Source organism: Dipodomys spectabilis, unplaced genomic scaffold (genome assembly GCF_019054845.1).
Source record: "Dipodomys spectabilis isolate Male_0828 unplaced genomic scaffold, ASM1905484v1 ptg000067l, whole genome shotgun sequence".
Classification (NCBI taxonomy): domain Eukaryota; kingdom Metazoa; phylum Chordata; class Mammalia; order Rodentia; family Heteromyidae; genus Dipodomys; species Dipodomys spectabilis.
Window position 1 is genome coordinate 7,941,063 of NW_024870744.1, and position 26,642 is coordinate 7,967,704.

At 49.5% G+C, this 26,642-nt stretch overlaps 1 protein-coding gene across 3 annotated transcripts in view; it reads right to left on the bottom strand.

Moving 5' to 3' along the window:
• Positions 1-26,412, bottom strand: part of Camsap1 (calmodulin regulated spectrin associated protein 1) — a 58,940-nt gene extending 32,528 nt beyond the window's left edge. For all 3 annotated transcript variants that reach the window (XM_042681016.1, XM_042681015.1, XM_042681019.1), the window contains exon 1: positions 26,178-26,412. In XM_042681016.1, the coding sequence (XP_042536950.1) occupies positions 26,178-26,334 (157 nt within the window). In that variant the 5' untranslated portion in view covers positions 26,335-26,412. The remainder of the gene's footprint in view (positions 1-26,177) is intronic.
• Positions 26,413-26,642: the final 230 nt, after the last annotated feature.

Consider the following 26,642-nt stretch of genomic DNA (forward strand, 5'->3'; position numbering starts at 1 on the left):
GAAGAAAGCAGAGTGAGACCTACGTTCCAGACTCTCCATGCCCCACAACCGGACAAGGACACACCATCCTGGCAGAGATGCAGCAGGCACACGAGGGTCCTGGGGCACAGCCTTATATCCGTTGTGTGCATGGACAAAGGCACATGGCGGCTCATACTCATGGTGAACACAGCAATACCATCACCACACCACCCCCACCATAGCCTTCAACGTGGACTTGTGAAAATCCTGAGACATGGCCCCAGGGGAAACCAGGGCACAGGCGGGCAGCACCTGGGGACCCCAGGGGAGAAGGCATGCTGGTTTAGCTACATCCACTCAGGGGAGAGGCTCAGTGTGCCCTCCCTCTGACACAGATCAGAGGTGAGAAGAGAGGCTGAACAGCAACATCTTTACTGAAGAGAGAGCCGGGTCCAGTGCTGCTAGAACCACACAGAACAGCAGCAACCAGCCTTCACTCGTGTTTGGACCATGCAGCATTTAATTCTTTACGTGAACTTTATCAGCACTACAAATCAAATCAAGACCACCGTCCCCACATCAGAGACAAGAGAAAACTGAGGGAAAGGGAACGCCCAAGGTCATAGGCAGAAACAACCAGCTCTGAATCCTCACCAGCTGGGCCTGAGTGCAGCACTGCCGGCCTCACACCACCACCCCGGAGCCACTTGCACACGTGCACCAGGCAAACGCGCCACCATTCCTTCCAGCCCTTCTCTGCACTGCCCAACCAAGGAAGAAATCGACAGCTGTCCCATGTGCGTGAGGGAATTATAGTCAAATCTGGGAAATAAAACTCCCAGGGAAAGCTCATTCCTCTCTGTAGAACCACCAGCCCAGAACCGCCCCTAGCCTGAGAAGCATTTAGGAAGGGTCACTATCGTCAAGAAGAGCTTCTGAGCCAGCTGTTGCCGGATCAGACCTCTAGTCCTAGCTATTCAAGGGTCTGACACTTGGACAATTGAGGTTCAAAGCCAGCTGAAGCAGAAAGTCTATGGGTCTCCATCTCTAATTAAAGCAGTAAGCTAGGTGAAGGTATATCAATAGCAAAAGGCTATCCAAAGCTACATATCAGATGGTAAAGTGTCATCCATGAGCAAGAAAGCAAAGTGAATGTGAAGCCTGAGTTGAAGCCCTGGCACTTACAAGAAAAAAAAAAGTGCTGAAGAAGATCCACCAAGTAAGGTACAGTAGCTCACACTTACAACCTAGCCAACAGGAGACAGGGAAGATGGCAGTTCAAAGGCAATCCAGGCAAAAAGGTCACAAGACCTCATATCTCAACCAATAAAACCTTGGCGCTATGATATGTCTGTCACCCCAGTTTTTCGAAAAGCCTAAGTAGGAAAATCATGGTCCAGGCCAGACTGAGCAAAAAGTGAAGCCCTACTTGAAAGCAAAAAGGGCTGGGAGTGCGAGTCAAGTGGAAGAACACCCACCAAGCCCAAGCAAGTGCAAAGCCCCAAGTGTGAACCCTAGTACACCAAAAAAGAATGAACAGAACAGAATCCTACCAACACCCAGCATTTGAAACAGACGGAAACACAGGAAAGGGACCCTGCCAGCAGTGGACAGCCAGATCTCCCTGTGTCAGGGTGGGTCTTCTGATGCCAATCCCAAGGGTGAACACTAATTTCAGAAACCCCAGGAGCACCTCCTCAATTCCCTTGTTTCTTTTTCTTTCTTTCTTTTTTTCTTCTTCTTCTTCTTTTTTTTTTTTTTTGGTCAGTCGTGGGGCTTGGACTCTGGGCTTGGGCACTGTCACTCAGCTCTTCAGCTAAAGGCAAGCGCTCTACCACTTGAGCCACAGCCACTTCCAGTTTTCTGATGGTTTATTGGAGATAAGAGTCTCACCGACTTTCCTGCCTGGGCTGGCTTAGAACTGTGATTCTCAGATCTCAGACTCCTGAGTAGCTAGGATAACAGGTGTGAGCCACCAGCGCCCAGCTCCTTGTTTGTTTCCTACAGCTAGGATTCCTGAGAACTGGTCTAACAGCAGGGCTGTGAACCGAGTCACTGCCCTACAATTGTAACGTTTCCTTCCCAGCCCCTTCCTTCTCCACAGCATGTGCAGCACTGACACAGCCCTGCATAGTGTTGAGGCGCTGCAGAGCACACACAACTTGGTCACAGTTGCCACAACAAAGCTGCGTGGCATCAGCTCCTGCTCGGGCAGGTTGGGGCCCCGCCCAGGCTCAGACCTCAAGGCTCAAATCCCATACTAGCCGAGAACCCAAGGAACCTTGGCACAGCGGCCAGGGCTGGCAAGAGTGCACTCTCAGAGGTGCAAGACCTGGTTCTGAACAGGGACATGCTGGGGAAGGGCTGAACAGCGTCTCATAATCCAGTGATGCTTTAGATACTCGCATCACTGTCGGAAAAAGGATGTAATGGCCTCTAGCCCTTTCTTTACTCAAGTGACCACCAGAAGCAGCCGATGGCCAGGGCTTCAGTAAGAGCCACCCTCCACCTCATTTCCAAGACACTTCAAGCACCCTCTACTCTTTTCCACTTCAGTCTCTGTCCACTTCTAGCTTGCTTGTCCAATAGCCTACAAATGGCACATTCTACCATGCCCTCAGGTGACCTCATTCAGCCTCGGTTGACCGATCCTTGACACACGGCTATCCACAAATGTATACTCCAATCCCAGCCACTTCCCTAAGCTATCTATGTGACGGCTCCACGGTGGCATGCCTCCTCACAGGCCGGCTCAACCTCTCTCCCTGTCACCTGGATATCTGTGGGAAGGCAGGAACTGCCAAAACCCATAGGAGATCCCACAGGGCCCAGGCTCTGTGTGGGGGTGATGCGTAATAGGTGCAAGCCAGTGCTAGCCTTTGATAGAAGCCGGGAGGATCCAGGAAGGATGCTGAAGCCCACAGTGTCTTTGTGCCATGGTACAAACACACCTCTGAACTGAATGTAGAAGCTGGCAAGACTGAAGGAAACAGCCAGGAAGGCCATGTCTCTCTGGAGGATACACACTGGGTGACAGTGTTTTCCAGGGCACCTTTCAAGCATCAGGCACAAAGTGGTTCACACCGTCAGCTCTTGGAATCACGTATGAACAGGAGTCAGAGAAGCAACTGTGCACGCACCAAGTTCACAGTGGAGGAGCAGAGAGACTGCATTGCTAGAACAGCCGCCCCTGGCAGGCTCCTTCACTCCAGCCCAGCCTGCTGTGTCCAGCACAGCCCTGCTCCTCTGGCCCACCTGAGCAGCAACTGTCTACAGCCAGAGCTCAGTGAACATCAGGGGCTTTGTGTACCCTCACCCAGGCTTCTGTTCCATTGTTAAAACATAACTTTATAAATACTCCAGATCTATTTCTGGTGACATCTTTCATTTCTTCTATAAGCCATGAAGACAGGTAGTTAGAACCATGTGTATTCACTCGGCAATAATGAGCCACCAGGGAGGTGAGCATCACTGCCCAGACTGAGGCTCTCAAGAGAACAGAAAAGCCAGCAGGCAAATTCCACATGGCATGGAATGTGTGGGAGGTATACAAGGAACTCTGGGTGCAGGAAACAGCCCAGAACTTGGAGTGGGGTGCAGTATGGGGCCTGGAGTTCCAGACAAGATAGAAACATACAAATGACCCTTGAACAATTTTAGTAAGCCACATAGTTTGCAAGTATATAGGAGAGACAAATTGGACCTTTAACGTATCCAACCAGGCCTTAATTGAGCACCTATTAATGCCTGCCCTTGTTCTAGGGTTGTTGGGACGCAGGCAGGCTGACCTGCCCTCAGGACACAAAACAAGGGAATGAACTAAGCCAAGTAGGCTTAGAGAGAAAGCGGGGGGGGGGGGGGGGGGGGGGGGGGGGGGGGGAGGGGCGCCTAGCTTCCGGCGCTGCTACAGGACAGGGCACAGGAAGCTTCTAGAGAACTGAGGCTGTGAAGCAGGGCCACAAGGGTAGGAGAGCCCCACTCAGGACAGGTGTGGAAGTCCTGTGGGGTGCCATGGAGGCTTTCCAACAGAGGTACAGTATGTAGAGATCATAAGCACAAGAAAATGAAATATGAAAATCAATACCCATGTGACCCAAGTCAAACAGCAAGAGGGCACAGTGAAAACCAAGGACAGGCAGGGCAGACTGGCAACACCAAGTGACAGGCATGGGAGAGAAGCCAACTGGAGAGGCAGCGGAGGAGAGGTGGGCAAGTACAAGCCCACACCTGTCCTCTGCCTCCCACCAGAGGGCGCTATCACCAACACTAGGCCACGGCAGCAACTCAGGTCTGGCACCCTGCTCCGCTCTCCTGGGGGGCTGTGTCCAGACTGGGCTTCTGGTCAGAGCAGAGGAGGGATAAGGAGATCTCAGGACCTCTGGGGGACATCCTGGAGACCCCAGTGGTCCACATCCACCAGCATGACAACACTGGGAGGGCCACACCTTGGCATTTCACCACGACCTAGTTTCATGCTGGCACTCAACGCCCAGAAGGATGAGGGCTGTGCAGACTCAGCCCACTGGGAGCAGGCCAAGACTTGCCATCTCCACTCAACCAACCGGGGGGAGGGGAGGACCAGTTGCTAAACAAACAACACTGGCATCTCCTGGATTTCTAACAGGCCCGGATGTAGCAAACTGTAATAGTCCAAATGTCCAATATACTACTCCGAATTACACAACAAAAGGAGAGGCTGGGGAACCTGTAACCCCCTCCCCAAATGACAAGACATACAAGCACAATGTTGGAATAGTCCACAAACAGCCTGGAGAAGTTCTTACAACTATGCTCCCAGAAATAAGAACAAACACTTGAAATGAATGGAAAAACTACCAGAAAACGCTTGGAAAACAAACAAATAAACAAACACAACCCAGAAGATAGCAGGTGTGAGGAACAACTACACCTCCTACCCTCCTTAGCTGGCACCTTCAAAGACCAGCCTCACCTTCAAAGACCTGGGCCAGGGGTCGCAGACACTGGGACTGCCTCAATGCAGAGGACCCACCCTGGGAATGCCATGATCTGCCACCTTCGACAGCCCCCCAGCTCTCTTTCAAGTTCAAACTGGAAGGACAGAGAGATGCTACAAGGAACAGAGGGACAAATGGAAGTAGTGGTTTGCAAGGTCATGCCTGAGTCTCTCCACCCTGGTCAAGGCAAGGGCTTCCTCATGCACAAATCACACTTCATCAGGAAAACATGAGTGCACCAGTTACCAATGCTAGCACACAGAACAGCAGCAAGATACCTGAGGAGCCAGCCCACGACTAAGCCAGACTGAATAACCAGTATCAGCACAACAGAGGAAGAACCAGCAGCGAGTAGACAAAGACAAAGAAAGGCTTCCAGGAACTAGGAGAAGCAGACAGGTCTACCCTCCCCTCCAGAAAACCTGAGGACAATACAGAGACCATCCCTGCATACTGTGGGAGTAAAGACCCCACCAGGGTCCATTTCCCCTGGGGCCCTCACCCCGCTCCTGAAGGACATGGCTACTCCAGATAAGGTGCAGTTCTGGTATTTAAGAACAAAATCTGGACTCCAGGGCACGCCGGGTGGGACAGCCCCCACTGTGGTTGGAGCCAACCTGGAGGCCTCTATGCGAGGCGGGGCAGGCAGTGTGAGGGGAAGCGGGCATCAATCTCCCCCAGAATGTGTGAGCAGGATGTGGCGGTACACTTCTACAGTCACAGCTATTGTCCGAAGATCACTTAAGCACAGGAGGTCAAGACCAGCCTGGACAACATACTGAAACAACATCCATAGTATTAATAATGATGATGATGATGATAATGATGACAGTGTTCTTCAAAAAGAAAGATATTATCTTGAGCTTCTTGAGTAGCCTACTAACCTTGGAGAAACAGTGCTCTGGGCCTGAAGAAACACATGTAGGCAGGCAAAAATGACAAAACAGTGTGAACAGTGTCAGTAATTGTTTTTTACAGTAAGTCTTATATCTGAGATATACACAAGTAGATGAGTAGATGGATAGACAGGAGACAGATGGGTACCTCCATATGAAGTCAGGAGGTCAGGTCTGGCTGGTGCCATATTGACCACATGGTGGATGGCAGGGTCTGGCATCTTGTCTTCATGCTGGGGGAAGAAAGCCCTGCCCATCACCTGCCTCCTAGGTAATGGGTATGCCCGGATCCCTGGAGGCAGGGGTGAGCACTTGGCTGATAAGTTACTGAATCTGTCAGTCCAGGGCCTGGGACTGGGAATTTCCTGTGATCTGCCCCCTACGCCAACTTATTCAGGCTGGACCAGCCTAGCGGGGGATGCTATGCCACGTGTGTCTCCATGATCAGCTCCCGTCTCCTGTCTCGTCTCCAGTCATCATGGAGTCCCAATTCAGCTCTCCGTCAGAGTTGAATGGGATTGTTGGTATTCTTCTCTCTTTAGCATGTTTCCTAGCTGTGTTATGAGTATTTGAGGGCTGCAGGGCTTTGAAACAACGAGCTGCCTGCAGCCTGTTAACTACTGTATGATAAAGACTCCAATATTTCATATTTCAACATGTGGCTCCTGGGATGATTCACCTTATAACATATAGACACAAATATTTTTAAGGAGTATATTCTCTTTAAATATTTTTCTTTTTTTTTTTTCTTTTCTTTTTTTTGTCAGTTGTGAGGCTGGGCCTGGGCACTGTCCCTCAGCTCTTCAGCTCAAGGCTAGCGCTCTACCACTTGAGCTACAGTGCCATTTCCAGCTTTTTCTGCTTATGTGATGCTAAGGAATGGAACCCAGGGCCTCATGCATGCAAGGCAGCACTCTACCACTGAGCCACCTTCCCAGCCTCTTTAAATATTTTTCTAAAAAATAAATTCTGGTAAAGTCCAAGAAAACAGAAGAAAAAGTAGAAACACATGTCACATCTAGAGATATGGGAGCCACAAGCCCAGTGTGGTTATGCCAAAACCAAGGCATACTCAAAGTGCCAACCACTGTAAATGCATGATGGATTTCACAGACATAGGACAAAAAGTTAAATGTCAATAATTTACTAGGTTGATTAGATTTATTGGGTTGAAGTATATCATTAAAATTAGTTTCATTTGTTTTACTTTTGTTGTTGTTGTTGGTCACGGGTCTTGAACTCTGGGTCTGGGCACTATCCATGAGCTCTTCAACTCAAGGCTAGCACTCTCCACTTGAGCCACAGTGTCACTTCTGGTTTTCTGGTGGTTCATTGGAGATAAGAGTCTCACAGACTTTCCTGCCTGGGCTGGCTTTGAACCGTGATCCTCAGATCTCAGCCTTCTGAGTAACTAGGGTTACAGGTGTGAGCCACTGGCACCCAGCTGGTTTGCTTTTTAATGTGACTAACAGAAAATTTTAAATTGCTTGGTGCGGGGGGGGGGGGGGGGGGTAGGGGGGGAGAGGATTGGGTGGGAGGGCGGGGGGAGGCTGGGAAGGGATGGGAAGGGGAAACAAAGGAGGCTACAATGCTTGATAAATGTACTCATTATCTTGCCCATGTAATTGTAACCCCTCTGTACAGTATTTTCACAATAAAAAAAGAAAGAAAATTTTAAATTGCTGTGTGGCTTGCATTGTATTTGTAACAGCACTGGCTTAAGGGACACATAGGTACTAATACTTTCTATTGGAGAAGGAAGCCCACACACTGAGGTGCGTCACAGTAATATTGAGGAAATCCGTATTTCCAAGTGGCTACAAGAGGTTCCTGGGCAGGCCAGGCTGGCAGCCGAGCCTCCACTGTTCCTCTAGGTGTCAACTACAAACCCTGAACTTGAGGCCAAGAAAAGGAAAATGGAAGAGAAGAGCAAAGGAACACTAGGTGCAGGACCGCAGCAGCACACACCCCGACCTACTGCCCTGTGCCCCAGGCCAGGCCTGGTGCTCACTGACTCAGGACAGCAAATGAAGCATGCAGGCAGCTAATCCCCACCCTGGCCACAGATTCCAGCAAGGGATCCTACAACAAAGCACCAGCTGGAACTCACTCACTCGCCTTCCCCACCAGGCCGATGACAGTCCTTCCTGAAAGCAGAGGCTCCTTGTGCCAAGGAGCCAGCAAGGAGGGCCTCAGCAGGAGCACCGACATGGAGACAGAGGTTCTCTCCCTTTGCTGCTAGTCGCAAGGCTCCTCTCCCCACGCGGACGGGGGGAGGGGGGAGCTCCAGACAAACACGTCACTCTAAAACACCAGGTGGGACCCACGTTTCATCTGCTGGAGGAAGGGTGTCCAACCACAACCAATACTTTTTCACGCTGCCTGGGATGCTTTCTGACTGGGAGGCAGACCCTACCTGCGCCAGAGCCCTGCTGCCCAGGGTGGGAAGCTTGTCCTGCCCTCAGCCATTACCCACAGACTCACAGAGATCAGATGAAACAGCATCACAGGCTGGGGCATGGGACAACACTGGAATCACAGCTCACAGGGGAAGCCACGACAAGTAAATGTCCATGGGACTGTTGGTTGAAATTTTTTTAATCTGAGAGGTTGGAAGTGTGGCTCCGTTGGTAGAGGACTAGCCAATGAGCAAAAGCATCAGGTAGCAGGCTCAAGTCCCAGGCCTAGACCTAAAAAATAAAATAACATCCAACTGTTCAGTGTCCTAACATACTGACTGGCCCAAGTGATTGCGCCAGGTGCCAGTGGCTCATGCCTATAATCCTAACTACTCAGGAGGCTGAGATCTGAGGATTGTGGTTCAAAGCCAGCTCAGGCAGGAAAGTCCATGAGACTCTTTTCTCCAGTTAACCACCCGAAAACCAGAAGTGGCACTGTGGCTCAAGTGGTAGAGTGCTAGGTAGCCTTGAGCTGTAGAGCTGAGGGACAGCACCCAGGCCCAGAGTTCAAGCCTGACAACTGAAAAAGAAAAAAAAAAAATTGCAAATCATCTCTTTAATAAGATGGGTTGGGAATGTGGCTCAATGGCAGAGTGCTTGCCTAGCATGCATGAAGCCCTGGGTTCGACTCCTCAGTACCACAAACACAGAAAAAGCTGGAAGTGGTGCTGTGGCTCAATCAGAAGTGGTGCTGTGGCTCAAGTGGCTGAGTGCTAGCCCTAAGCAAAAATAAGCTCAGGGACAGTGTGCCCAGGCCCTGCATTCAAACCCCAGGACTGGCAAAATAAATAAAAGATGAAGCTGGGCGCTGCTAGCTCACACCTGTAATTCTAGCTCCTCAGGAGGCTGAGATCTGAGGATTGTAGTTCAAAGCCAGGGCTGGCTGAGATTCTTATCTCCAATTAACCACCAGAAAACCCAAAATGGCACTGTGGCTCAAAATGGTAGAGCACTAGCCTTGAGCACAAAAGCTCAACAATAGCACTCAGGCCTTGAGTTCAAGCCCCTTGACTGACCAAAATAAAAATGAAAGAGCTGGGTGCCAGTGGCTCACACCTATAATCCTAGCTACTCAGGAGGCTGAGATCTGAGGATCACGACTCAAAGCCTAGGCAGGAAAGTCCATGAGACTCTTATCTCCAATAAATCACTCAGAAAACCAAAAGTGGCACTGTGGCTCAAGTGGTAGAACACTAGCTGAGGGAGAGCGCCCAGGCCCAGAGTTCAAGCCCCACAACCCACAAAAAAAAAAGAAAGAAAAAGATGAACAACTAACACAATTTCCAAGATGAAAGTGCTGAAATTATCTGACAAGGATTTTAAAGCAGCATTCATAAAATGATTCTAGAAGCAATTATAAATTATAAATAAAACTGGAAAGTTTCAGCAAAGAAAGGTATATGTGTGTACATGTATATGTCTGTGTACTTATGTGTGTCTGTGTGTGTAGGTACAGAGGTTTGAACTCAGGGCCAGTCTGCTTACTTGCTTAGTGTGTTTGCTCAGCTAATACGCTATCATTTGAGCCACACCCCTTTTTGTTGTTATTGTTGTTGGTTATGGGGCTTCGTCAGGGCACTGTTCCTGAGCCTCTTTGTGCTCAAGGCTAGCGCTCTACCACTTTGAGCTACAGCACCACTTCCGATAGTTGAGTAGTTAGTTGGGGATAAGAGTCTCCTGGGGGAAATGGTGCTATGGTTCAAGTGGTAGAGCGCTTGCCTTCAACTGAAGAGGGACAGTGCCCAGACCCAGGGTTCAAGCCCCACGACTGACCAAAAAAAAAAAAAAAAAGAGTCTCCTGGGAAGGACATACAAAGCAACAAAGAAATAATCTTATAAATATGTTAGAAACAACAGGAAGAAAGAAAAACCATTTGAGTCCTTATCTTGGGGTTCATTTTGCCTAACATGAACGTATCTGACCTTTTCTGCTTGTCTCAGACATACTAGTTATTGCAAATAAGGGAAACCATGGGACTTATGTTTCTTTGGGCCTGGCTTACTTCACTTAATATAATTTTTCCAAGTCTTTCCATTACCTAACATTTGGGGCAATGTCATTCTTTCTGATGGAGGCATACAATTCCAATGTGTATATATACCACATTTTCTTGATCCATTCATCGACTGAGGGGCATCGTTGTTGGTTCCATATCATTTTCACTGTATTTGATATTGGTGTAATTTGGGGAAGGGAAGGGAAAAAACAAATTGTTTAAATAGGGATACAGGTGGACCCATTGCAACAATGAGATATACAAGATGTTATGTCGAAAAACGAACTTTACAACTTTGGTGTGGGTGGAGCGAGATGGGAGGGCAGGGGTGGGAAGGGGAAACAAAGGAGGAGGCTTGTTAAGAAATATGCTCATTACTTTGCTCATGTAATTGTAACCCCTCAGTACAGTATTTTCACAATAAAAAAATATTAATAAAGTATTAATAGCCAGGAATACAGGCGTGAGCCACTGGCGCCTGGCCACACCCCTACTTTTTTTTTTTTTGGTCAGTCTTTGGGCCTGAACTCTGGGTCTGTATGCTTTCCCTCAGCTCTTCAGTTCAAGGTTAGCACTCTGGGACTTGAGCCACAGCACCACTTCTGGGCTTTTTCTGCTTATGTGGTGCTGAGGAATCGAACCCTGGGCTTCACGCATGCAAGGCAAGCGCTTGACCACTGAGCCACCTTCCCAGCCCCACCCCTGCTTTTTGATGGCTATTTTCCCATCCGGGCTAGCTTCCAACTGTGTTCCTCCAGAGCTCAGCCTCCTGAGTAGCAAGGATTACAAGTACGAGTCAGCAGCACCCAGCTAATAAAATTTTTTTAACGTAAGAACCAAATATAGAAATAAAAAATATAGTAAGACATTTAAAAACTAACTGAACATTGGCTGGGAAGGTGGCTCAGTGGTAGAGCGCTTGCCTTGCATGCATGAGGCCCTGGGTTTGATTCCTCAGCACCACCTAAGCAAAAAGAAAAAAGCCAGAAGTGGCGCTGTGGCTCAAGTGGTAGAGCACTAGCCTTGAGCTGAAGAGCTGAGGGACAGCGACCAGGTCCAGAGTTCAGGCCCTACGACCGGATCCAAAAAAAAAACTAACTGAACAGGCAGTGACAGAGGACAGAATCAGTCAAGTTGTGAACAATCTGAACAAGAGGCAGAGAGAATGGAACCTAGCACTGGGGAGAAGAAAGGACAGAGTCTGTGGAAGCGGTGGAAAAGTTATAGAAGACCTACTACTGGACATGCCTGCTGCCTCAGGAAGAGAAAAGAACGCTGCCCACAGGGCATTTGGTCAAGTAATGACTGAATCAATTACAGCCAAAGATAGAAATCCACACATCTCAGAACCCTGAGTAAACACCCAAGAGCAGAAATACAAAGAAATGTAGGCCAAAATACATCATTTCAAAGATCTAAAATTAAAGACAAAAGGCCTTGAAGCAGTCTAGAGAAAAGGCACAATGCCTAGTCCAACAACAGTGAATTCCCCATGGGCAACTTGGGGTCACCTCCAGGAAGTAGCGCCCATTTTCAAATGCTCAGGGAAAACTGCTGTCAGCCACCAGCAAGTCGTGCCCACTTGCACAGGAAAAACCACTGACAGCCACCAGGAAGTAGCACCCACTTCCACAGGGAAAACTGCTGTCAGCTACCGGGAAGTAGTGTCTATATCTAAACACTCAGGAAATAGCACTGTCAGCTACAAATCCCACATGCAGTAAAACTACCCTTAAGCAATAAAAGGGAAATAAAGATACTCTCATGTGAGAAAATTAAAGAATTTGTCCCCAACATATCTAGAAGACAGCCAAAAGAGTTCCTTCTCCAAAGGGGGGAAATGATTAAAAAAAAAAAAAAATCCTGCACATCAAGAAAAAAATACTGGAGAGAGACAAGTAATGTGATAAATACTACAGGCTGTCCTTTAGTTTCTAAAGTGGTATATGATGACAAGCAAAAACTCTAATACCATACACAATAATGGCATTTAGAAGTAGATAGAAGCCAGGCACTGGTAGCTCACGCCTGTGATCCTAGCTACTCAGAAGGCTAAGATCTGAAGCCAGCTGAGAGAGGAAAGTCCACAAAGTGACTGGGCACCAGTGGTTCACACCAACAATCCTAGCTACTCAGGAGGCTGTGATCTGAGGATCTAAGTTCGAAGCCAGGTGAGGCAGAGAAGTCTGTGAGACACTTACCTCCAATTAACCAGCTAAAAGCTGGAAGTGGAGCTATGGTTCCAGTTGTAGAGCACCAGGCTTGAGCAAAACAAGTTTGGGGACAGTGCCCGGGCCCTGAATTCAAGCCCCAGGAATAGTAACCAACCCCTCCACAAAAAAAAAAAAAAAAAAAAAGCCAGAAGTGATAGATATCAGCCAGGTGAGAGCACAAAGTCCTGAGTTCAAGTTCTAGAACTAGCAAGCGTGCACAAATACACACACACAGAGCAGTGGAAGGAGACACGTAAATAGAAATAGGGTTCTGCCCCTCAGACAGTAAAACAACAGCACAGCAACATATGAAAGTCACGTAAGTGTACCGTCACCCACCCGCTGGCCGGGCTCTTTTTCTCTACCCAGACTGGAACCATGCACAGACAAGAAGCTCTCCCAGTGCTGGCAATCCTGAGCTCTCAAGCACCACGGCCTAGGGGCTGGACTCACAGCTCTAGCCCTAAGAGTTAGAGGTCCACTGCTCTCACTTCAGAAGCCAGGCTTGGGGCTCGGGCACTCAGGTTGCGGCTTACTGCTCCAGGCTTTCACAACCAGCAGTCTCAGCACTTGGCAGCTTTTGTGACCCTGAGCTCCCAAAGATACCAAATGGTGGCTGGCCTTAGACTGCAGCAGACAGCATCTCCTGGAGTTCACAGCTCTTGCATGAACCTCAGGCCTGGGGTGTCAGGATTCCCCCTGGCTGGTCACTAGTATTCTAGCTCTGGGGCTAGACTGGCTGAGAACTTGTCCTTAGACTTGGCAGCTTTCTAGAAGTCTTCCAGAGACCAGGGCCCGCGGTTTCTGCTATCAGCCTCTTGACAGCCTCTGATCTTTCTTTGTACATACATACACTACCACCCTCTCTGTTTCCACCCTCTGATACTGTCCGCTCTGTCATTTTTGCCCTGGCCACTCTGAAGCTCTGTGGCTACCTCTCATCACCACTGCCGCTGATGCCCCTCAGACTGCGGCCACCGCCTTCATCACAAGATGGCTCAAGCGCCACTACCACCCTCTCTAATGAAACAGAGGAGAAAGGAGGCAGGAGCCCTTCTACTGGGCCAAATGCCGCCACACTGGGAGCAGCGCAGGAAGGTGACTCAGCTGACTTTCACAGTGAGCCAAACAGCCTGCTTCTAGAGAAAGGAGTGTGGCGAGAATGTCCACACAAATCCTGTGTGTTGTCCAGATCATAGCAGCCCTAGAAAATGGACAGTGGCATTTGTACTAGTCACAGGCCTTCTGCTGGCCACCAGGAGAAGCGCTCCCCTCTGGCCAAGGTGAAAATGGGGTGTTTGTGATGAGGTCTGTGATGGAAAAGGTCCAGCACAGGCTGGGGCGGATCCTTCTGCAACTGAAGCCATGCTTGGGCGGCAAGCAGCAGACACTGGTGGCTCACACCTGTCACCCTAGTTTCCCGGAGGCTGCGGGCTGAGCATCATAGTTCAAGCCAGACCCAGCATAAAGTCCATGAGACTTCTCTCCATTTAACTATAGAAGGCCAGAAGTAGAGCTGGGCTCAGTGCGAGTACACTAGCCTTGAACACACAAGCTCAAGGACAGCTCCCAGGCCCTGAGTTTAAGCCAAAAGCAGCCACTGCCTAAGGGCAGGCAGGCTAGCAGCTTAGCTGACAGTCCAGAGCCAAGGCAGGGAAGAAAGTGCCAAAAAGCATCAATTAGGGAGTTTATTTAAAGGAACAGTAAACATTAGAGGGGTGCTTACAATAAAGGCTTATCACTACAGTAACAACAAAGGCTTATCACTACAGTAATGAGGCTTAACTCCTCCCCTTCTCCCTCTAATTGCTCTGAAGACAAAGACAATGGGCAGGAAACCTGTTGCAGGATCTTTCTCTTCAGCAAAGCCCCCTGTTCTTCCAAAACCAATTAGACCTCCTGTGATTAGATTCTCAGGTGGCCAGCCAATGCATATGAGAAATCATAAAGAGAGGTTACAAAGAATATTGTGAAAAAAATAGACCATTAAAAGATTAGGATAGGTGGCTCAGGCCTGTAATCCTAGCTACTCTGGAGGCTGAGACCTGAGGATCATGGTTCAAAGCCAGCCTGAGTAAGAAAGTCCACGAGACTCTTTTTTTTTTTTGGTCCGGTTGTGGGGCCTGAACTCTGGGCCTGGGCGCTGTCCCAGTCCACGAGACTTTTATCTCCAATTAACCACTAAAAACTAGAAGTGGAGCTGTGGCTTAAAGCAATAAGAGTGTTAGCCCTCACCGGGCGCTGGTATCTCATGCCTGTAATCCTAGCTACTCAGGAGGCTGAGATCTGAGGATCATAGTTCAAAGCCAGCCTGGGCAGGAAAGTCTATGAGATGCTCATCTCCAATAAACCACCAGAAAACCAGAAGTAGCACTGTGGCTCAAGAGGTAGAGCACTAGCCTTGAGCTGAAGAGCTGAGGGACAGTGCCCAGGCCCAGAGTTCAAGCCCCACAACTGACCCCCCCCCAAAAAAAAAGAGTTAGCATTGAGCGAAAGAGCTCAGGAACAGTGCTCAAGCCCTAAGTTCATGCCCCACAATCATCATCAACAACAACAACAAGATTAGGGAAGCCTGGGAGAGGTGGCAAAAAGTCCACAGCAACCTCTAAAGTAACAGTTTGTTGTTCTGCACATTTGTTTTATTTTGGGGGAGGGGGTACTAAAATTGGGTTTAACTCAGGGTCTTATGTCTGCAAAGCAGGTGGGGCTACACCTCCAACTGAACACTCTGAGTATTCCCACATTTACAGCATAAGAATGGTATCCCCCTGTTACTTTCCCACTGTCAACCATCCATCCCTTTCCACGTGAGGCGGGTGCCAAGGTTCTGGTAGGGTCAGAGCAGGGGTTTTAGAGTGGAAGGTTTGACATGATGAGATCTGTGGCGGTCCAGACTGCATCACAAGGGACCACTGCTTCCCCAGGCTGTGCTGACACCTACGGCAGGCCTCTCCTCAGCACGAGGGATGAGGAAAAGAAAGGGGAACAGAGGAGTCTCAGATGAACCTTGCTACACACCAGAGCATTCCACCAAAACAGACCCGATGATAGGTCCTAAAGCACACTTTACTAAAGACATTTAGAAGAGCAGAAATCAAAACACTATCTCACCGTAATAAACTCACACTAAAAATAGCAACAAAAGGAAAATCTAAACACTTGGAATGATAATACTAATTAATAGCTGCTACATTCTGACTATGTGTATTCCCATTATTAATGAGGTACTGAGAGTGCTCCCTCAGGACAGACACTACTATCCTTATAAAGAGGCTGAGAGAGTTCCTCTGCCCTTCTACCACATGAGAACACACAAAAGGCACCATTTATGAGCCAGGAAACTGGCCGCACAAGACACTCAACCGGCCAGGTCCCTGACCTTGGACTTCCCAACCAGCAGAACTGTGATCTATAAATCTGTGTCCACTCTAAGGTATTTCTGTAAGAGCAACCCAAATGAAATAAGACATTGGGCCAAACAGGAAGCATCAAAATAAATGTGTATAAATACACCGAACCAGAAGAAAATGAAAATATAACCTACTGCAACATACGGGGCAGCTAAGGCAACCCGGATGGCACAAAAAAGAGGGAAGGTCTGAGCCACACCTGCAGAGCTCAGCTCAAGAAACTAGGAAAAGTGCCATTTAGTTAATTGCACATGTTAACATGGTAAATTTTACGTATTTTCTGCCACAATAAAAAAGACCTAACCTTATTAATTATTCAGTTTTGGCTTTTAATTTCGAGTTATCAAGACAATAGGTACTTTTACCTCTGGTAAAGATCCCTTCCTCAATGCCTGCTTAGTTGACAATAGTACAGTGACACTAGTTTTCAGTTAATGTTTTCAGGCATTAGCTGCTCAAGCCTTATTTCTGTCAAAACTTAAGCTTTTTTTTTTTTTTTTTTTTTTTTGGGGGGGGGGGGTCCGGTCGTGGGGCCTGAACTCTGGCCTGGACACTGTCCCTCAGCTCTTCAGCTCAAGGCTAGCACTCTACCACTTGAGCCACAGCGCCACTTCCGGCTTTTTTCTTTTTGCTTATGTGGTGCTGAGGAATCAAACCCAGGGCCTCGAGCATGCAAGGCAAGCGCTCTACCACTGAGCCACCTTCCCAGCCCCAAAACTTAAGCTTTTTAAGAAAAAAAGAAACTAGGCTGGCAATGTGGCTTAGTGGTAGAGTCCTTGCCTAGCATGTGTGAAGTCCTGGATTTGATGATTTGATTTCTCAGTACCACATAAACAGAAAAAGTCAGAAGTGGGCTGGGAAGGTGGCTCAGTGGTAGAGTGCTTGCCTTGCATGCCTGAGGCCCTGGGTTCGATTCCTCAGCACCACATAAACAGAAAAAGCCGGAAGTGACACTGTGGCTCAAGCGGTAGAGTGCTAACCTTGAGAAAAAAAAAAAAAAAAAAAAGCAGCTCAGGGGCAGTGCCCAGGCCCTGAGTTCAAGCCCCAGGATAGGGGGTATAGAGAGGGGGACTAGAAAAGAGTAAAATATGCCCAAAGCAGAAGTAAGGCAGGTATGCCTATAAATAGCAACAGAAGAGTGTTGAAGGTGGGAATGTTCTACAATAAATTATTCCAAGGCCAAATTTCCTGGTTGTAATATTCTAGTTTTTACAAAGGTTATTACTGTTAGGAATTTGGGTAAAGATACTCAAGTCTTCTGTAGTATTTTTCACAACTTCAAATATCTGAAGGTTAAAACTTTATTTTTCAGTTAGCTAAGTTTTTTGTTTTGTTTGTTTTTTGTTTGTCATGGGGCTTGACCCGGGCACTGTCCCTCAGCTCTTCATTCAACTCACGGCGAGCACTCTACCACTTGAGCCACATACCATTTCTGGTTTTCTGAGTGGTTAACTGGAGATAAGAGTCTCATGGACTTTCCTGCCTCAGCTGGATTTGAACCGTGATCCTCAGATCTCAGCCTCCTGAGTAGCTAGGATTACAGGCATGAGCCACCGGTGCCCGGCTAGCCAAGATTTTAAAAGATATGTCACAAAAAAATTCACATGGAAAGCCCATTATCAATAACCCGGGATTTGAATACCAAAAGCAAAGGGAGATGCACAATCCATCCACTTAAATGGCTAAAACTAAAGACTGACAACACCAAGTGCTGACAGAACACACTGTCACACTTACACATGGCTGCTGGGAAACAATGATGAAACCACTCTGGAAAACAACTGGGTCTTGCCTTGTCAAGCTCCCTATACCCCTGTAATCTACAGAGGGACCCAGGAGCTCCAAACCCAGCCACTGAAGATACAACATCTGTCCACACAAATGAAAACCTGGAGTAACTTTAGGGGTAATAGCCAAAAACTGGAAATCACCCCAAAAATCACCAGCAGGCAAATGGGTAAGTACATACGACTAGACACACGATGAAGTCCTGTCACAGCATTCACAGACGAATCTCAGAAAAGCCGTGCTGAGTGAGGAAACTGGATGCAGCCCCTGTGCTCAGGTAACAGGAGACACCAGAAAGACAGGTCTGGTCTGAAGAACAGGAAGCAGGTCAGGGAAGCCCTGGACCGGAGACACAGGGACTCAGAGGGAACACAACACATTCTTTCTCTTGATTGTGGCCATGGCTGTAGCTGTGGACCTCAGGTTAAACTTGCCCAGCTATGCGCTTATGTTTTATTGTAAATAAATAATACTTCAAAATAATGGTTTGGGAAGGGGTAACAATGTTCAACAAAAATGTACCCATTACCTATGTGTGTAACTGTAATGTATGTAACTCCTCTGTATATTTAAAAAAAAAAAAAGAACCGGGGCTGGGAAGGTGGCTCAGTGGTAGAGCGCTCCCTGGGTTCGATTCCTCAGCACCACATAAGCAAAAAGAAAAAAGCTGGAAGTGGTGCTGTGGCTCAAGTGGTAGAGCACTAGCCTTGAGCTGAGGGACAGTGCCCAGGCCCAGAGTTCAGGCCCCATGACTGGACCACCCCCCCAAAAAAAAGAATTATTTACTAAAAGAAAAAAAAATGGTTTTCCCAAAGGTCCAATATAAATCTAATAGAAGAGCCAGAATCCCTATATTTCTTCCCTCCTCAGAGAAATCCAATGGCTCTCCAACTAATTCAGAGCAAAATTCTTGCAAGGATTTATCAATTTATTGGTCAGTCATTCATGGCATTCCAAGATCTTTGGTCTATGTCCAAGCATCTCAGTGTTTAACTGCCCTCCCCTCTGCCTCCATAGTGGACTTTGTTTCCCCCATAGGCCTCCGTCGATTCTCACCAAGCTAGGCTATGCACTGTGTCACTTGGTTTAACGGAACATTCTGGTTTCTGTGAAGGGAGCACCACTCCCTCCTTTCCTCTGCCCTGCCGGTGGCACCTCCTCCTAAGTAAGCTACCACACCAGACTCTACCGATGCAGCCTTGATTATAGAAGCTCCACGTGGGACAAGCTGTAACGCAATGTTCCAATAAACCGATAACTAGCTTAAGTTTTGATTGGTTAAATTTTCAGTGATGAAGGGTATTTAAACAAACTAGCAGCACTATCACCAACACAGGATTTTTCAACTTTCCCATGTACAAAAGAAAAATACACATAGAGGCTGAGACAGGAGATTCATAAGTTCAAAACTATGAGTCCATAGCCAGCCTGAGCTACACAGTATGTTTGAGGACTCTGCATAAGTAAACAAATACAACAAAAATAAAATAGTATGCACTCAAACAAATACAACAAAAATAAATAGTATGCACTCAAAACAAGTCAAACTTTTGAGTTCTGAGCTCTTCCCAGGCTATGAGTGCGCCAATGCTGGGATCGCAACCAAGGCACTAAAGGGAGCAATAGGGGGGTGTGCGTGCGCACGCACATACACGTGTATGTGGTGGAATCAGGGCTTAAACTCAGGGCCTTGAGCTCTCACTCAGCTTTCTTACTCTGGGCTGGCACTCTGCCACCTAAACCATGCCCACAGTCCAGAATTTTGCTGCCTAACTGGAGATAGAGTATACCAGACTTTTCTGCCCAAGATGGCCTCAACTCATGATCATTTGATCTCAGCCTCCTGAATAGCTAGACTTACAGATGAGAGCTACTGGCATCCAGTTTAAACTATGTTTCTGATTTACAATATTTTCAGTCTATGCAAGGCTTTGTTTGAACATAACTCTCATTAACAGTTAAGGGCTACCAATATGAGAAAAAGCAGCTTAGCTTGCGCAAGTTCAGTCTCAGGGAGGAGAAAGAAAAGGCTAGGCAGCTCAGTAAAGAAGTCAGAAATAGAATAAAAAGTCAAAAATCATCTTTCTATACATGAAAAACAAAAGCCGTGAAAGAAGAAAAACCGTGAAACAACAAAGCCTTCCTACCCTGTTTAGGATACCAAGTCGGCACTGAAGGCCCGCCTCCTCCACTGCCGCCAATCAATACAGCCTCCTGGAATCTGCCTTGAGAATGTCCCGGAGTCCACCCTCCCTTCTCATTTCCATTGCCAACAAAAAAGACAGGCTGCAGGTTCAGCTGCAACCACATCTCCCCAGATGTTCTATCCCTCTACGCCTCCTCCCACTCCCGCCTGCTAAATGCATCTTCCCAGGCTTACTCTCTCAGCACGCCACCCCCTATTGACAAGCCTTACCAGGCGCCTACCAAAGAAACCCCAGACAGAGGGACACTCTTAACCTGGGCCCAAACTGTTTCCAAACTAATCCCCTACCATTTTGATCCACCGTGCGTCTGCTTCAATAAATCCTGTCTACCAGTGCCTGAAAACACCTGGCTGCTGCAAAGTGGCATGGGAAGATGTCCTCCCCTCTTCTTTGGGGTGACCCAAGCTTTCTCCATCTGTCAAGGCCTGTCAACCCATGAGGCCCCCCAGCACCTCATTCTGTGCGGAGGCTCCCCTCTGCGGCCCCAGGTGCTCCTTCCTCCTCAGCACCGTGGGGACACCACACCGCCTCCTGCCCTAGCCCTGTTTCCTTTGGGTGGCCCTAATTCATGGGATTTCTTCATCAACAGGAGAGAAGGCACCACGCACTATGTAATCACCTCTTCGTATTCCCTTTAAAACAAAACTATGGCTGCGCCAGTGGCTCAATCCTATAACCCTAGCTACTCAGGAGGCTGAGATGTGAGGACTCTGGTTCAAAGCCAGCTCAGGCAGGAAAGTCCATGAGTCTTTTTTTTTTTAATACATTATTTTCTTTTTTTTTTTTTTTGTCTTTTCTTTTTTGGTACTGAGGATTGAACCCAGGACGTCGTACTTGCTAGGCAAGCACTTTGCCACTGAGCTACATCCCAGCCCCCCCATGAGACTCTTATCTTCAATGAACCACCAGAAAACCAGAATGTGGTAGAGAGCTAGCCTTGAGCAAAAGAGCTCAGGGACAATGCCCAGGCTCTGAGTTCAAGCCCCACGACTGAAAAATTGTGTGTGTGTGGGTACCATTCAATTATCATCAGTCATTAATGTAATATTGGCTCTATACAGACCAGGCAAGATTAAAATTTACAGCAAGCAGAGTCTTTCCATAGTACAACTAGGAAGTGAGGAAAGGGCACTGGTGCACAAGACACTATCAGGCTACTAAAAAAGCCAGTCGCTGGAAGTGGCGCTGTGGCTCAAGTGGTACAGCACTAGTCTTGAGCAGAAGAGCTCAGGGACAGTGCCCAGCCCAGAGTACAAGCCCCGTGACTGCAAAAAAAAAAAAAAAAGCCAGTAATTTCTCCAGAATAAATACAATGGAAAGAAAATATTAACGGCTATTTGGAGATTATTTGCCCAAAGTTAAGCACCTTGAAGAACAACAGTAGCTGACACTTTTGAGAGTCAGTCTTAAAGAACTGGTTTACAGATCAAACTTAAAGATGAATTTATATATTACTCCTGATATTTAATTGTTCTGTTAATACTTGTGGCATCAGGGCAGAAAGAAAAATAAGCTGACACTCTAGAAATATGAATTCCCCCACTTCTGGCCACCAGGACTGAGCCATAAAACACATCTTCCTAATCCTCTGTTCAACAAATACTTGAGCACTCTGCACAGGGGAAACAGTACTAAATGTGACAACCAGGACCCTACCCCCTTACCCCCCCCCCACATACTGCAAGCTCAACCAGCCAGAAGACAGGCTGTTCTCAAGACACCCCAGTGAAGGGAAGGTCACACTGCTGACCAGACAGCAGCCCACAGCATCACTTCCAATGTTCATAAACACTCAAAGCTGCCCTGACCCTTCATGCCAGACCTTGCCAAGAACAACATGGCTATTTAAAACATAATCCAAACTCATAAACCAATAATCCGACCAAACCTACAACAACCTGGCCACTGCCTCTGCTCTGCAAAGGATGGCAGGCACACTGCTGTCTGGGGCGGGCTGCCCTGGAAGTGGCCCCAAGTGGGGAAAGGGTTGGCAAGCCAAAAGGAGTCCATGGAGAGATTCTTTTTGACCAGATATCACTACGACAAAACAACCTAGAGACCCCTGCATCTGGTTACTAAGGGGTCTCCCTCTAATCTCAACTAAGCAAACCAGAGCCTACGCCATGTTTGCCAACACCAAGTTATTGAACCCAGCTTCACAGGTCCTCTGGGAACCTCTTACTCTACCACATGCCTTTCAAGTCAATAGGCTGAATAAGTCCATTGAGAGGAGAACGGGAGAACAAGAGAGAAGAGGGGGGTAGCATTCCTGCCAGCAGCCGTGGCAGGCCCTGGTCAGGCCAGGTGTGCTGGAAGGAGAAGGCTGAAGGCTCACCTGGGGGCCAAGGTTCAGGGCAGCCCAGGGCAGAGGGACAAGTCAGCCAGCTTCCATTGAGCACACAACTCCCTCACAAAGCCGGGAGCCTTCTCATACTTCCCTGGCTTTTTCACTGTCCTGGAGAGAGAAAAGCACCACTGACCCCTGAAACCAAGGCCAGATGCCTGAGTTTGCTAAAGACACACATGAAATACACAGAGGGAAAAACCAAGACTGCCTAGGCCCAGCACTCTAGCCTATAAAATGTATTCCAAGTACTCCTTTCCTTTTCTGTCAGTTTACTGCAATTCTCATCCAAATTGTTACCACTTGGGCTGGGAAGGTGGCTCAGTGGTAGAGCGCTTGCATTGCATGCATGAAGCCTTGGGTTCGATTCCTCAGCACCACATAATCAGAAAAAGTCGGAAGTGGTGCTGTGGCTCAAGTGGTAGAGCTCTGGCCTTGAGCTGAGGAGCAGAGGGACAGCGCCCAGGCCTAGAGTTCAGGCCCATGACTGACAAAAAAAAAAAAAAGTAAATTGTTACCACTTGTTCTTGCAGCCTAAACAAACTCCCTCCTGCTTATCTGTTTTTGTTGTGGTTTGGTGGCACTGTGGCTTGAGCTCAGGGCACTTGTAAGGCAGGCGCTCCACCACTGTGCCACATCTCCAGCCTGCTACAGACATGTACGATTGTTTCCATATAACCATACGCCCAAGGTCACCCAGGTGAGCTCCTGGGGCCTGCCACCTGCTACAGACGGGACAGTCCCTGAAACAAGCAGAGGAAGCTGCCAGCCCCCAGAGGCCAGCCCTATGCTTTCACCAGCTTCCAATTTATACAGGAAGGAAAACTGGTCTCACTTCAGGACCTAATGAACAATTATAGAACACATGAAGCATCCAAGCCACTTTCCCAGCAAGCACACCTAAAGCTGACTTACCAATGAAAGCGCCATGTCTAGTGAACATTAACCTACACTCAAGAGCATGAGGAGTTCCAAACAAGAAACAAAGGTTCCCCCCACTTGGGTAAAGTGTTTTAAGGGGAAAAAAATCTACCATCCTGCCATCTGCCCCCCCTACTCCTTTCCTGCAAGTTACACTCCATGCTAGATAACAAGTTCTTATCCAGCTTGTGACCTCCATACCACAAATAAATGAAGTCTCTCCAGCCAAGCTTAGCTCGGTCTTTCTGGTCATCTGAGTTGGAAGCTCCCAAACTGGTAAAGTTAAATAATCCCAATTTAAAAAAGTTAAGCGCAGGATGCTTACATCTGTAATCCTAGCCTACTCAGGAGGCTGAGATCTGAGGATCATGGTTCAAAGCCAGCCCAGGCAGGAAAATCTATGAGACTCTTATCTCCAATGAACCACCAGAAAATCAGAAGTGGCAGTGTTAGAGCGTTAGCTTTGAGCTAAAGAGCTCAGGGACAGTGCCCAGGCCCTGAAGTTCAAGCCCCATGACCAAGCAAAAGATAAACAAAATAGTAATTACACCTGCCTCCTTCCTAGGGCTAGGAATCGAACAGAAATGCCCTCATTTAGCAAAACAGAACAGAAATCAGACTCTTAAAACTGGCAGCACGGGCTTTCTTTTAGCAAAGGACTCATCCCAAATCAACAAGGCACCTCAGACTTCTGTCCCAGGACGGTACCTGCTCTTCAATTCCTGCTCTCATGTGAAATCTTTAAAGGCCCAACTTTTCAATAATTTCACATTTTCAAAGCCTGTATCATTTATCAGGTTTTTGCCTCACTATTGAGAAGCTAACAAGTACTGAAGAGCAATCTGATCCTAGGGAATAAAGGTCTGCTTACCTGATCCAGACCCTGAGAGACCAGCACTGATCTGTACCTAACTGGCAAATGCCAAGGCTAAACACAACAAAATACACACAGACTCACTTGCTAAGGACTCTGAAGAACTAATCATGGAAGTGTTTATACGTTTCTGAGTCTATCTGCCACTCGCTGGTATAATCTAAGCCATTTGTAAATGGGCAATTTTCAATACGCACAAAGAGCTCTGGGTGTAGCTCAGCGGTATCTGCCATGCACAAGCCACCCATCACCAAAAACAAAACCACCACACAGGAATGAAACCTTGAACTTAGGCCAAAGAATACACCATTTTTAAGAGGAAAAATAAAAATCAGACCTGAGCCAGTGCCTAGGAACAGCGGCTGGTGCACAACGATAGGCCTCAGTGAAATATTGCACAACACAGAGAACACATGTAGAGAATCAAGACAACGCAGGAGAAAACCAACAATACAATGTAGGGTAAAGAAAGCAAACCTCAAAAGAAAGTGTGAAAATCACATAAAACTCGGCAGTGCAATTGACATAAAACAACATCCAACCCAGGCTGGCAGTGGCCAGGAGGACAGGGTGAGGTGTGGGGCCCACAAAGGTGGGTGGCCACCGAAGGCCTGGCTCCCAGTGTCCACTCCAGCATTATTTCTAAGGTGTTTTTTAGTTTTTGTTTGTTTTAACAACAGTTCTACTCTTAGGGTTATCCAACACATCATCTGACTGAAGTCCAACGGGACCAGTGAGTGAGGACTACAAGACTTAAAACTGGAAAAGAACTATTTCCTAACTTGCAAGCCACTAAGGCAAGTTTAAAACAAAGCAGTGTATTTAATCCCTGAGACTCACAAAACATGTTTGTCCTTCTGACTAACTGGAGGCCAGCTAAGGCCCAAGCCGCTGTGGCACAAGAATGCCTGCCCAGCGAGTTTTCAGAATTGGTCTGCTCACACGTCCCCCCAACGTTCTTTATTAGAACCAATCGGTTATACGAGGGGCTGCATTTTCACATGACCACATAAGCATTCAAGGTGCCTTCCTCAGCACCACTTCCGCACTCTCTTAGCTCGCCCTTTTTTAAACTTCGGTCTCAGGCGACGATGTCATCAGACAAAAAGGTGACTTAAGCTTCAGATTGAAGGGGACTCCTAAGTATCTGAACATTGCACTAAACACAGGACACGCGGGACCATCCCACTTGCGACGGCACCCGGCCTGGCACGGTCAGGGCGCAGAGGCGCGAGCACCCCGACCCACTCCGCATGAGGCCTTGCCCGGGATGCACGCAGGGTCACCGGTCCCCCGCCGGGCACCGGCGCAGGGGCTCGCTGGGCTGCACAGGAGTGGGACGGACAGTCTAGAGGCGTCCACCGCCCCCGTTTCCTAGGTACCAATCTTCAGACGCGGGAGGACGGCTAAGAATCGAGGCTGTCCCCTAGGACGCGGCCTCGGCCCACCCGGCCTCGCGAGGCCGGAGACAGGGCTCGGGGCGGCGGCTACCAGGCCCGGGGACGAGCGGGAGCCGCGGGGCGGGCCGACACTCCACTCGGGAGCCCGCAGCCCCCTCCGCCCCCCGGGACTCGGAGCAAGGACGGCGCGGGCGCACTCCGGGCGCGGCCCGACCGCAAGGGCCTGCAGCGCGGGGCTGGCGGGGCCCCCGGGACGGCAGGGGGGCGGCCGACACCGCGCCCGGCCCCGGCGGGCCCACCGCCCGATCCCCAGCCCCGTCTCCCCACGCCCCGTGTCCCCGCCCGGCCCCCGGCCCGGCCTGCCGCCCCCAGGCTCCGCGGCCCCGCTCAGCCCGACCAACCCCGGCCCCCGCACGGACCCCGTCCGTCCCCGCGCGGCCCCGGCCCCGCGTCCCCGCTCAGCCCGACCAACCCCGGCCCCCGCACGGGCCCGTCCTCCCGCCGGCCGGGCCCGCGTCCCCGCTCAGCCCGACCAACCCCGGCCCCCGCAAGGGCCCAATCCTCCCGCCGCCCCGGCCCCGCACGGCCCCGGCCCCGCACGGCCCCGGCCCCGCACGGCCCCGTCCTCCCGCCGGCCCGGCCCCGCACGGCCCCCGCACGGCCCCGTCCTCCCGCCGGCCCGGCCCCGCACGGCCCCCGCACGGGCCCGTCCTCCCGCCGCCCCCGCCCACCTAGGCCGTAGGCCTTCGCGCAGATCCACTGCAGGTTGGCGGCGATCTTGGCCCGCGCCGCGTCGTAGCGGTCCAGCGGCACCAGGTCGGTGCCGTCCGGCGGGGCTTCCATCCTCCTCCAGCCGTCCGCGGCGGCGCGGCCGCCGGCGTCCACCATCTGCAGACAAAGGCCGCGGCGGCCCGGCCTCAACAAAGGCGCCGCCGCCCTCCCGGGCCGGCCGGCCGGGGCGCGCGGCCCTCGCCTCACGGCCGCCGCCGCCGCCCGGGCTGCTGCTGCATGCTGCGGGCGCCGAGCCGAGGCCGAGGAGGCGCCGAGCGGGCCAGGGAGGCGGCGGCGGGCGGGCGCGGGCCGGGGCGGGCGCGGGCCGGGGGAGGCGGCGGCGGCAGCGGCGGCGGTGGCGGGGCTGAGTCGGCGGCGCGTGCGCGGCTCCTGGGAGGCGGCGGCTGAGGCGGCGGCCAACGGGC